The 13,161-nt window shown below is 43.3% G+C and overlaps 1 protein-coding gene across 1 annotated transcript in view; it reads right to left on the reverse strand.

The window, feature by feature from the left end:
- rnf17 (ring finger protein 17) overlaps positions 1-13,161 on the reverse strand; it is a 33,530-nt gene that overhangs the window by 7,927 nt on the left and 12,442 nt on the right. Inside the window, exons 14-27 of the mRNA XM_071538572.1 lie at positions 10,699-10,846; positions 9,824-10,011; positions 9,321-9,450; positions 8,720-8,885; positions 8,117-8,232; positions 7,182-7,299; positions 6,310-6,427; positions 5,587-5,835; positions 4,905-5,052; positions 4,019-4,131; positions 3,829-3,919; positions 3,281-3,402; positions 2,260-2,473; positions 793-904 (exon numbers count right to left, since the gene is read on the reverse strand). Of these exons, the coding sequence (XP_071394673.1) occupies positions 793-904; positions 2,260-2,473; positions 3,281-3,402; positions 3,829-3,919; positions 4,019-4,131; positions 4,905-5,052; positions 5,587-5,835; positions 6,310-6,427; positions 7,182-7,299; positions 8,117-8,232; positions 8,720-8,885; positions 9,321-9,450; positions 9,824-10,011; positions 10,699-10,846 (2,033 nt within the window). The remainder of the gene's footprint in view (positions 1-792; positions 905-2,259; positions 2,474-3,280; positions 3,403-3,828; positions 3,920-4,018; positions 4,132-4,904; positions 5,053-5,586; positions 5,836-6,309; positions 6,428-7,181; positions 7,300-8,116; positions 8,233-8,719; positions 8,886-9,320; positions 9,451-9,823; positions 10,012-10,698; positions 10,847-13,161) is intronic.

A 13,161-nucleotide genomic window follows, 5' to 3' on the forward strand; every position in this document is an offset into this window, starting at 1 on the left:
TTTAGGTTCATTTCCCCTGATTTCAGTATCGACTACTGCGACTGACAAACCACAAGAGAGGGATGAACCGATGCACCAGCAGACCATCGGTACCAGTCTGATATTTGGCTGATTGTGGAAGTGGCATGTTTTGTGTTTTTCTGCGTGTGAGCGTGTCACTTTATACAACTGTCAAATTAGCATAAGAATAAAACATGGTCTTTTGTTTTAAAACCTCTTCATTATCTTAAGATATGCCTGTCTGAAAAGAGAATCCACCTGCATTTGTACTAAGATTACAAGAGATTTCTTTTGTTTTTGTTTCTTTCTTCTCTTTTTCCTTTCCCCACAAAGTATAGGCTCTTTAGAACTGTTTAATTCGCATTTTTGTTTATTTGACTATATTTATGCTTTTTCGGGTTGGAGGAAAAATGTCAAAGGAAAGATGTATTTGATTGAAACCCTCTGACAAAGTACATACATATGAAAGATTCTTACAAAAATGCATATCGGTATTGGCCCATATGGGTGGGAAAATATCTGATATCGTTTATCAGTATGTTTTGCAGAAATCCTGGCTGCAGAAATCAAGCTGCATGTCAGAGAAAATCTTTTGTTTTACTCAAACTGACAGAATCCTAAGCCTTTTCATGTCATCTTGTCCTCCCACACACAACTTTTTGAAAATTTTTATAAGCAACGAAAGAAGCAATGTTCACATGTATCCCAATTCATGTTGCAATCTTAATATTCACAAAAAAATCCCAGTGAGTCCCAGTGTGATGTGTGTGTGAGCGGGTGCTGGGCGTGAACCTGCGTGGTGCGTCCTGGCGTAAATGACGCCGTCCTCTCCGATGGCAGAGACGCTCATGCGGATGTGACCGAGGCAGGGAAGCTCTGGAGGGTGGTACAGCTGAGTCTTCACCTGCACACACACACACACACACACACACACACACACACACAATACAACCAGAATGATGGATAAAAATAGCTTGGATGTTCAATTTTGCAACTAATTTCATGAATTTCCCAAGCATTTCTCCATGGCTGTTGCTTTGGAAATGGTGATTCTACACCATGTATACTATGACTCACATATACTTTAACATATTTTTCTATATATTGCACTTCATAATATTGGTGCTGTTCATCTACGAATTGAAAGTTCTTGTACTGCTGCACTCACTGTAAGTCGCTCTGAATATGAGCATCAGGCTCAGATTGTTATTATAAGTGTCTGACAACATTATGGAAAGGACCCTACAGAGAAATGAAACGTTTTTCTTTACCTTTCGCTTGATCCGGTCTGTTTGTTATTGTGTGTAACCAAGTCAATCTCCTATTATAATCTGTATATAATGATATATTTATTTAGCCTATTATACTTATTTATTTAGACAATCTGTATGACTTCCACCTACTCGGCCCAGTCCTGTCCTCCAGTGTCCTGGAGGACACTGCTGCCGGGGCTCGGGGTAAGTAACAGTAGCCTCGGTAGTCCGGTAATCTCCCTGCTGGATGGCTGTTATGGTCCCTGAAAGTTGTGTCGTGGTTTTGTCTAGAGAGTTGGACCGACTTGTTGGCCCCGGTCTTGGTTAAAAACGATGAATTAACGGAGCCAAAGTCAGACTTGGACACATAGTAGGTGCAGCTTGGTAAATACATGGTGCATTGTAGTTTACTCTTTCTATAGGCTGGTGTGTTGTGTTTTTTAAGCGTAGGCTTTATTGTGAAATAGGCTATAAACCTATAAGACTTGGTTACACACAATAACAAACAGACCGGATCAAGCGAAAGGTAAAGAAAAACGTTATATTTCTCTGTAGGGTCCTTTCCATAATGTTGTCAGACACTTATAATAACAATCTGAGCCTGTCAGTGGCAAAAACAAAACAAGCACTTTTAGTGGACGTACATTGACGGTTCACATTTGCCCCGTCGGATTACATTGCAGCCCGTTACGCAGCTGCCGGCTGAAGCGATCTCGCTCAATACTGGAATTTCAAAAATTGTTGTCCCCATTAGTTACTTAGACACAAAAAGTTGGGAAAATACGGTCCAGGTTGAAAAATACCGAAGTTACCCTTTAAGCTCAAGTATATGAGTGATGGGGAAGGGGAAAGGGAAGGGGGAAAATTGACCAACAGCCAAATGCAAAGTTTGTCTACTCTACTACCTGTGAAAGTGGCTGGTTCATTTTGGAAACCAGGTGAACGAAAAGTGCTTTCCTGCCCAGTCTGTGTGTGTGTGTGTGTGAGTGTGTGTGTGTGTCCTAACCTTCTCGGCGGACACATGGGTGCGGGGGGCCGGTTTGGGAGGAGTGCAGGGAGAGGTGGAGTTGGAGATGGGTGAGAAGGGGAATGGAATAAGAGCAGGGCGAGCTGGAGTAGAGGGAGGGGAGCGCTTGATGTCTGTGTCGGGGCCGCCCGGCTGCTTCTCGCCGACTGGAGGTTCTGAGGCGGTTTCCTCTGGTTTTGGCACGACAGCCTCTCTGCAAAAGAAAACACAGGCAGGCGAATGGAAACACACAGAACAAAGAAAGAGGAGGACACTAGGCTTAGACAGAGAGTGGCCTTTTACAATTTTTAAGTTCCTCCTTTTTTTTTTAAACAGCTTCAGCAGTGGAAGTCTGTAAAATCTGCAATGAAACCAGCCTCACCCTGCCTTAAAGAGCTTATAACTCTAAAAGAATTTCATTAGGCTGGGTTTCAGTGGAGAGTTTTTGTGTCCCATGAAGGTCTAAATGCTGTTTCAGAGGCTTTTCCACCAGGACAAGAAGAAAATTCTGGAGGAAACGCTGAATACTTAGAATGTTTTGGATTTTTTTTGGCATGAAAACTGTCAAATTTAAAAGACATAAAACACTGGCACAAAATATTGGCTATTGATAGCTTCAATACAAAAATATCAGCCCTCAAAAACCCATATCAGTCAAACCTTAGCGGCCACACATCTAGAAAAAAAGAATGGAATTATAGATAGGCAGACAGACAGATGGATACATAAAACAGCCAAACAAAGATATGGTTGTATCTCTGCATTTTTGAATTCAGTTGGAGCTGCTGGTGTGAGGTCTAATAGAAAGACAGTAGGAGAGAAATGTGGAAAAGAGAAAAATGAATACCTTCATATATACCATATATTGATAATGTTCACACACACACACACACACACACACACTGAGTAATCTGCTCAACACTGGAGTGATGAAGGAATTCAAGTTTTTTTTCCCCAGTCAGACTTTCGTCTAGAATGTGTGTTTCACACATTGTGCTCACACACACACACACACACACACCTTGGCTTCCTCTCCCGCAGAGCGAGGCCCTCGCTGACCAGGGAGTCCGCAAAGCTGACAAACTGTCCCACCTGGTTGGAGCAGGACAGAACGACGGGGACGGGACGCTCATCTGTCAACTCCTGGACAGAGACAGATGAATTGGTCATCACAGAAGGAGGAGGAGAGGAGAGAAGGAGAGTAGATAGAAAAGGAGAGAAGATAGGAGAGGAGATAGGAGATAAGAGAACAAAGAGCAGAGGAGATAAATGCGGAGACAGGAGACGAGAGGAGAGAAGATAGGAGAGAAGGAGATAGGAGACAGGAGAGGAGAGAAGGAGAGGAGACGGGAGAGGAGAGGAGATAGGAGAGAAGAGAAGGAGAACAGATAGGAGAGTAGACAGGAGAGGAGAGAGGAGATAGGAGAGGAGAGAAGGAGAGGAGACAGGAGAGGAGAGGAAATAGGAGAGAAGAGAAGGAGAACAGATAGGAGAGTAGACAGGAGAGGAGAGAGGAGATAGGAGAGGAGAGAGGAGATAGGAGAGGAGAGAGGAGAGGAAGAGGCTGACCTTGATGGTCATGACAGCCGAGGCTCCAGTCAGGTAGTAGGAGATGAAGTCGCAGGCTGTGGCCGTCCAGGTGGATCGACCTCCTGCTGGCCTGGTAGAGGGAGAGAGAGAGTGTGAAAGTGTACGAAGTCAGAGTGTGTGAATGTCTGAATACGGAGTGTGTGTGTGTGTGTGTCTGTTTGTGTGTAACCTGATGTCACTGAGTGTGCACTCCAGTATCAGAGAGCCCACCAGGTCGGGCTGCAGCGGCCGCAGGTTGCTGACGTGCAGCTTCACCTTGTTTCCAAAGTCACAGCGCACCACCTGGAAACAGCCAGCAGGGGGCGACAGAGACACCAGCATCATCAGCATACAGTCAGTTTGCACCCATGATACAGCAAAGGGGCTGTGAATAAAATCTTCCCTCATCACCTCTGCTCTACATTTTTTAATTTGGGTTAAAACATGCAGATATTTGGGTTTTTTCTCCGGCCATCTTGAATTTGTCGTAAAACTGACATAAAAATAAAAACGAGATTTTGTAAGAAAACTAAAAACTATCTTGTCTACTTCTAAAACTAAAGTAAAATAAAAAATATATGTGAAATGTTTTTAGGTTTTGTTGTTTGTCGTAGAGTAAAAAAAAAAAAGAGGGGCAGAGAATTTTATAAGTGGTACCAATTTTGAGTTAGTTGAAGATGTATTACAAAATTTAGGCAAATCAATTTTGAAAATTATTTAGGATTTATTATTTGTATTACCCAATACCTGTTGGAAACACATACAAAATACCTGTAAAAAACTCCACCCCTGCCAAAAACACTACGAAAATACAAATCTAAGTAAAATTAGCAAACTAACTAAAACTAAACTGAAACTAAAATGAAAATTGAAAACTATATAACAATCCCGAACTATAATAACCCTGGCCCAATGACTCTAATTGGTGGAATCTGCTCAAGATGTCGCCGATGTGGCAGGAACAAACTACAGCAGAACGGCTGTGAAAAGATGAAGCAGTGATGAAAACGCTCTTCTTCTTCTGCACTTCAGGAGCAGACAGAGGCTCCTGGATGTTGGATGTTGGCTGTTTGTACCTCAGCGATGTTGCTGGATGTGACCGAGCTGCAGATCTGTCCTCGCTCCCAAACCCCGTTGATGAGAGCGGCACAGAACATGTCCGCCTTCCACTCCACCTCCTGAGGCTCTGTGGGCGCACACTGCCGCTTCAACAGCTCACACACCCTGGACACACCGCCACACACACACACACACACACACACACACACACACACAAACTAACAATTATTTTCAATATCGATTAAGCTACTGACTATTTAAACGTGTACCAGGATTGCAATGTTTGCCGAAAATTTTCCATATTTTTTGTGCAGTTTCCAAACATTTCAAGACTTGGAAATTATCACATTCATTTTCTAACATTTTTAGATTGAAGTTCCTGATAGCAGATTTCATTCCAAAAAATAAGGATTCAGTGCTTCCCCCAGAATTTTATTCTTGTCAGCCTTTTTTTTAAGGGTCAGCAGGGCCTTTATAAATGAATTAATTTACAAAAAGACTTTCCAGATTTACTGACTTCCAGATGAACTGGAACTTTATGAATAAAGAAAATGTGCAAAGAAAATTACATTTCATCACAGGTTTTCTGTAGCTGTGGTCAGGATGAATATCCATCATATCAGAGGTAGATAACATGAAATTAAATTGATGTTTACTAAAAGGCAGATATCTCTCCAGTTTTCCTTTTTTACTGCTGACCTTTTGAGCTGAGCGTCGTTCCTGGTGAGCTGGACGTAGAAGCTGTCTGGTGACCTGACGTGTGTGACTCGGACCTTCAGGTCCTTGAGGCAGGCGGGGAGCTGCAGCTGGGGCTGGAGCTGCTCCTGGTCCTCGTCTGCAGGAGTCTGCTGGTCTGCTGACCGGCCCTCGGCCGACAGAAGGTCCTCAAGTGGAGGGTCCCATACTGCCGAGTCATCGAGAGAGGGCTCAGCATCTCTGGATCCAAGTCTATAGGGAGTGAGGAGGAAAAGGGGAGAGAGAAGAAGAAAGCAAGAGAAAAAGGCATGGAGGGAAAGTGGAACAGAGAGAAGAAATTAAAGGATGAAGGTGACAAGAGTATGGGAGGTGGAAGTAAAGGCGAAACAGAGCAGAAACACAAAATATGATGCAAATAAAAAGATGAACTCACTGAAATGTTAAAACCTGAATTAAAAAAGACTGAAAAATTTAGATAGGTGTGAGAGAAGAGTGAATGAATTGCAGCCAAGTCTCCTGTCTTCCAGACTCCTAACTGTGTTCAGACAGATAGAAACCACATCACTGTGCTTCTGTTAAATGCCCAACTTGAGCTTGCTGATTTCTACCTGTAACGGCAATGATGTAACGCCAGCAAAAGGCAGGACATACTGTGTAACAACAGTACTATGCGACTAGGGAGCGATGTTAGCCCAAAAGGCAGGGGAAGGTCAAGTCAAGTCTCACCTGGTTCTGAAGCAGGCCAGCTCCTCTGTGACCAGCAGCTCGGCTATGTTGACCATCGGCCCGTCGAGGCCGCTCTCAAACAGCCGGACCGGCAGAGGCTTGTTCCTAGGGACTATCTCTGGATGGAGAGGGGGAGGGGGTGATGTCACACACGCATAGTATCACACACACTAGTGGTGAAACGATTAGTCGATTAATCGATTAGTCGATCAACAGAAAATGATGATCGATTAATTGTTTTAGTCATTTATCAAGTAAAAATACCAAACATTTGCTGGATACAGCTTCACAAATGCTAAGACTTGATGCTTTTGGCTGCCGGTGAGACTAAGTAATTTTAGGAATCACTTTGGGCTCTGGTGACTTTTGATGGGCATTTGTCATTATTTTTGACATTTTCTAGACCAGTCTAGAGCAGTGATTCTCAACCTTTTTCATATCAAGGACCACTAATTTAGTCCACATTAGAGCCATGGACCCCCATTTGATGAGATTTTGTCTCTTGGACCCAAATCTGAGAATATTTTTATTGTTAGATATGATTTTGTCCAGAATTCCATGACTATCTGTATTGTAGGAGGAGAGACAACAGTGAAAGTATGATCAAAATAATAATTCTTCTACATTCTCTAATTATGTTAACTTCTTGTAAATGAAATAATGGTGAAATTTAACAATTCATCAATTTGCTGGGGACCTCCTGGAACCCCCTCAAGGACCCCTGGTGGTCCCCGGACCCCAGGTTGAGAACCACTGTTCTAGACTAAACGATTACCGATTAATCAATTGGTTATTCGATAATGAAAATAATCATCAGCAGCAGCAGCCCTACCACACACACACACACACACACACACGCACACACAGAATACCTGTGGCCATAACAGTGACCAGCTTCTGGTGAGCCAGGCTGGTGAGTCTGTCGGTGCAGGTGTCGGTCCAGCTCTCTCCCTCCAGAGGAACCACATCAGACAGGCAGCAGTGGATGGCCTGCAGACAGAGAGCAGGCAGCTGGTTCATTAACCTCAACTATCCATCTATCTATCTATCTATCTATCTATCTATCTATCTATCTATCGTGGCTTCAGAAAGTATTCAGACCCCTGCACTTTTCCCACACTTTGTTGTATTATAGACTCAATAAAAAAATTGATTACATTTTTTTTTGCCATCAATCTACACACAATACCCCATAAGGACAAAGAGAAAACACATTTTTAGATTTTTTTGCAAATTTATTAAAAATAAAAAACTGAATTAAATCCATTTTAAATTAAGTCTGTAACACAGCAAAGTCTGGAAATAGTGAATGGGTCTGAATACTTTCCGAAGCCACTGTAAATATTGTATATATATTAAAACGCGCTGAAAAAGAGAAATGTCTGTGTTTACTGGTAGGGTTCTTACAACCACTAAGACATTTTTTCCTCTCATCTTTGGAGAAGAATACAATTAAATCAACACCTGAAATTACTCTTCATCATCAGAAACATGAAAACCAGCTTTTGGAGAAGTTAACTGATATCTAGGTGTTATTTGAGATGGAAGACAATAATACTAGGAAAAGGCATGTGTTGAACTGCTGATGTTTTAGGCGCTAAATCGACAATTCTCTTTTTTCAGGGGTCAAAAATCAAAAGTAGGTGAACGTCACTGGATGCTCCACCGCTGCTCTCCACGTCCACTGCATTTCTCAAACTGGTGCGGAAAAGCTGGAGGTCACCCTTTAAATGTGTAACTTCTGACAGAGAGTGGATTTGTTTTTTTCTTACAACAAGATAAAAATGAGTCAGTCTGCTGCTCTCACCATGGCAGGAAGGGCAAAGAACTCATCCTTGATCTTCCTCAGGTCGTTGAAAGACAGGATCTTCTTGTTGCCAAAATCCACATAGAGCACCTCCACTTTCCTGTCCCCCGGATGACCTGCGCACGCACACACACACACACACACACACACACACACACACACACACACACACACACACACACACACACACACCAGGGTTAGTATAGTTTGGGATTTTTCAATAGTTTTCAGGATTAAATAGTTTTTGATTTAGTTTCAGTTCTAGTTTTAGTATTTTTGGTAGGGTACTTTATAAAGGTATAATCATATAAGTTTGAAGATCAGAACAGGTTTGTTCTATATGTTTGCAACAGGTATGATGTAACACAAACAATAAATAATACATTATTTTCAATTAGTGTTCAGTAAAAATAGACAAAGATTCTCAGCTCAAAATGACAAAAGGACGAAAACTAAAAACATTTCACCTATATTTTATTTTAGTTCAGTTTTAATGGGATGTACGGACAACCCGAAAACATAATGCCTCCGGCCACGGCGGTCGCCGGCGCGGAGGCATAAAAACAGATTATTACTTTAACACACACATACACACACACTCACCTATGACCTGGGCTCTGTACCAGACCTTGTCGTCGAAGTGGGCGACACAAGCCTGTCCTATCATAGGACAGTAGAGGTGCAGGTCACCGTCTCCTCCTCCCACTGCCATCGCACTGTAACAGTCCTGCAGTTTGGCTGTCAGCAGCAAGAACTCCATGTTATCAACCTGGTGGGGGGAAGAGAGGGGGAATAGAGAGAGAGAGAGACAGAGAGAGAGATTGAATTGAGCTCTGTGCTAAAACCAGGCGATAATAAAATGAAATGAAGACTAGTCATCTGTGCTCGATATGCAGCACAATATTTACGTGAGGCTTTTTTGTACCCTGAGTTTCTGAGATCCCCTGAAGACATACTAAGCTTTGCAAACTATTAAATTGTAAACTGGTATTTTCATGTGTGCCAATACTTCAGTAAACAATCCTATTTCATATTATAAAGACAATGTATTTGTTTCATTTAACTTCTGAGCCTCCTTTTGTGCCAATTCTTAAAATATCTTGATGTGAGAGAGTGTGAGTGTGTGTGTGTGTGTGTGTGTGTGTGTGTGTGTGTGTGTGTGTGTGTGTGAGAGAGAGTGTGTGACTGCGTGTGTGTTCAGTACCAGCTGGATGTAGAAGTCGGCGGGGGTGTTGATGTGGGTCACCACAGCGTTGAGCTCAGTGTTGATCTTGGGGTAGACAGGAGGGTAGTACAGCAGCTGCCTCCTGCCCACCATCACCGGAGAGTAAAACCTGAGACATCAGATGGACTTGATTTAAAAAGAACCTTGACTGGGGCCAGGCGATATGGTTGAAATCAATATCACGATAATCATAAGGAGTTTTTTTTCGATATCAATGATATGGCTGACGTATGCAAAACCACATGTAAAATAATCTATTTAATGTTCATCCCATTGAACCAAATGGTAATGGTAATTAAAAATGAGTTTTTCACCAATCATCATTTCTTCTTCTTTAAATCGAAAATCGAATCGTGACCTTAAAATCGAAAGTCAAATCAAATCGTGGATTTGGAGAATCGTGACACCCCTATTCTAATTGTATATCACGATTTTAGTTTCCACAATTAATACTGGCATGAGTGCATCCTTAACACACACACCTGGCCACTTCGATGAAGACCAGGTACTCTCGGACGGAGATGGGCAGGTCGTTGCCGCGGTCCATGGGACCTTTCCTCAGATCCACCAGCAGAAAGTCTCTGTCCTGACCGCACAGCTGCATCTCCACCGCCGCAGAGCCGACCACACGCCGGAACTCAACCTGCGCCTCCTTGCTCCAGCCCTTCCTCTGAACACACACACACACACACACAATTACACACCCCTCACACTACTGATGCTGCTACTACTGCTACTATTACAAATGATATTATTCTCATGTCACATTTTTCAAAACAGAGCTACACAATGCTTTAGAGACAATAGAACAATAATAAATAAAAGCCAGCAAGATTAACAACAAAAGTCATTCATAAAAACAGCGTCAAAAGAAATAAACCAGTAAAATACAGCAGGAATAACATAGGTAAAACCAAACAGCATGGAAGTATGTCTATTAAAATGTGTTTTAAATATGACAGCAATCGGTCCAGGTGCAGAAAGGTCTGTGCTGATATGAAAATTTTGTACGATTATCTGGGCCAAAATATCTCAATGTGATATTATCCAAATAATTATTAAGATGAAAAGAAAAAAAATTACTTACTTAAATTACTTAAAAACTAATGTATGTAAAACTAATGTGTCAACCTCAAGACATTTCTCTTCTTTAAACACATTTTAATGCAAGACTTTGATATGTTAAATATTTATGTAAAATATTTGACTTTTTTCTTAAAAAACACAATGAGCAGCAGCACCAAGCGGGGACTGAACCTGTTTACTGCAGCTGAAGGGCGGCTTTCTAACCACAAAACCACCCTGCTGCTGAATTCAACTGGCTAAACTGTAACTAGGTCCAGGCTGCAGACCTCACCAGGTCGGTGGGGACGAGCTCCTTCAGGGAACACTTGATGGCGTAAGGAGCGCAGTGACTCAGCTCCAACTGCACCGACAGATCCACCCTCCTCAGAACATCATTCACACCCTTCAGAGAGGAGTCAGGGGTCCCATCCTCATCCTCACTGGGGGGGGGGGGGGGGGGTTAGGAAGGGAGAAAGGAAAGAAAGTACGGAGAGAGGAGAGAAGGGAGGGAGGGAGATGAAGGCAGAAAGAAGAGACGAAACAAGGTAGAAAGGGAGGGAAGAAACGGGAAGGAGTGAGAGAGAGAGAGAAGAGAGAGAGGGAGACAGGAAAGAAGAAAGGGAGGGAGAGAGGAAAGAAGGTAGTGAGGGAGAGAGGAAAGTAGGTAGGAAGGGAGAGAGGAAAGAAGGTAGGGAGGGAGAGAGAAGAAAGAAGGCAGGAAGGAGAAGAGAGAGACGAAACAAGGTAGAAAGGGAGGGAAGAAACAGGGAAGGAGTGAGAGAGAGGGAGACAGGAAAGAAGGTAGTGAGGGAGAGAGGAAAGAAGGTAAGGAGAAGAGAGAGACGAAAGAATGGAGGAATGGAGGGAGGGAAGACGGTAGTGAGGGAGGGAAAAAACAGGGAAGGAGTGAGAGAGGGAGACAGGAAAGAAGGTAGTGAGGGAGAGAGGAAAGAAGGGAGAGAGGAAAGAAGGTAAGGAGAAGAAAGAGATGAAAGAATGGAGGAATGGAGGGAGGAAAGAAGGTAGTGAGGAAGAGAGGAAAGAAGGTAGGTAGGGAAAGAGGAAAGAAAGCAGTGAAGGAGAAAGGGAAGAAAGTAGGGAGAGAGGAAAGAAAGTAGTGAGGGAGAGAGGGGGGCAGGGAGAGAGAAAGGAGGTAGGGATTGAGAGGAATGAAGGTAGGAAGGGAGAGGAAAGAAGGTAGGAAGGGAGAGAGGACAGAAGGGATAGGGGGAGAGGGGAAAGAAGGTAGGAAAGGCAAGAGGAAAGAAGGTAGGAAGGGAGAGATGAAGGAAGGTGGAGAGCGAGAGAGAAAAGTAGGGGGGAGGAAAGAAGGTATTGGGGAGAGAGGAAAGAAGGTAGGAAGGGAGAGAGGAAAGAAGGTAAGAAAGGAGAGAGGAAAGAAGGTAGGAAAGGAGAGAAGAAAGAAGGTAGGGAGTAAGGAAGGAAGGGATGGGGATTGCACATATTAAGAAGAAAACAAGACTAGGTCAAAACCTAGTATATGGCTGGACATATATATATATATATATATATATATATATATATATATATATATATATTACTAGATTTCAGCATTGAGGTGCTTACATTCATGATCTTGCATAGGCATACTAACCTAAAAAACCTTTTATTGGGAATCATGAGAAAGTTTCAGAGCGACAGACACAGAGCGTCCCCGTAACCATAGCAACTCACTCTCACTCCTGCCTGCGTGCGCACGGCGCGAAAGGAGAGGGAGAGACGCAGAAGAGCTGCTGACTGAGATTACTCTGAGCAGCATGCATGGGAAATTACAATATAAATTAAAATTAAATTACAATATAATAATAATATAATAATAATATAATATATATAATAATATAACAATTTGTGTATATTTCTCGCTATTCAGATGGTCTGAATAACTCTCTGCTGCGCTGTGCTGTCTGTCCTGCTGTCAGTTTCCTTTTTTCACGTCGCGACGTTATCAGTTATGAATTTGTTTTTCACTGCGTGAGAAAATAGACTTGTGGCGTGAGAGCGTGTGAAAAATGTCAATTGCGTGAGTCTCTCGGTCAATGCGTGAAAGTTGGCAGCCCTGTGAACTCGCTTGTCATTATTATGTATGAAACTGCCAATCAGATTTATTTACTTATTAATCGAAGGTGCCGGAACACCGTTCCGGATCGTTCCGGCCCACTTTAACCCCTGGCTGTTGACTGCTAATACAGAATAATAGTCCATACATCCATACTGATCGTTCCAGCGCGTCCCGTCTCTCTCTCCACCGCTGTCCTCTCCACTGCACTCACGGCCTGCATCGATCCTCCCGATCCAAGCGCCAGGCGCTCTGTTACCCGTCGGTGCCGAAAACGCTGTTCGCCGGACACCGGGGGCGCATCGTCGTCGGGACCCCGGCCGAAATCTCGGCCGGATCATCGGGAACAAATCGGCGCCCGGCTAGCGGCACCGGCCGGAACCGTGGCCCCGGGAAACTTCGGGAAGGTCGGCAATAAGCCCTCAGCGTGATGAAACCTCCATGCTTGTTTGTGTCTCTCTCTCCCCCGACAGAACAGAGGACTTCAGGTGGACTGAGCTCGCGCATATGCATCGACATAAACGGTGATATGATATAATTGTATAGATTCTACTTTAGCTTCAGCTTACATGCATGATATTGGTCATGCCTGCTTACTGTGTGGGAGAAACGGGCTCCTGATCTCAGCGGAGAAACTAGACGGCGGAGAAAACGAAACTTAAATTTCTGGCTCTGTGA

The sequence above is a fragment of the Centroberyx affinis genome, unplaced genomic scaffold (assembly GCF_046629955.1).
Source record: "Centroberyx affinis isolate AG114_WGS23_722 - 3 ecotype Tasmania unplaced genomic scaffold, CSIRO-AGI_Caff_v1 ptg003299l_1, whole genome shotgun sequence".
Lineage (NCBI taxonomy): Eukaryota > Metazoa > Chordata > Actinopteri > Beryciformes > Berycidae > Centroberyx > Centroberyx affinis.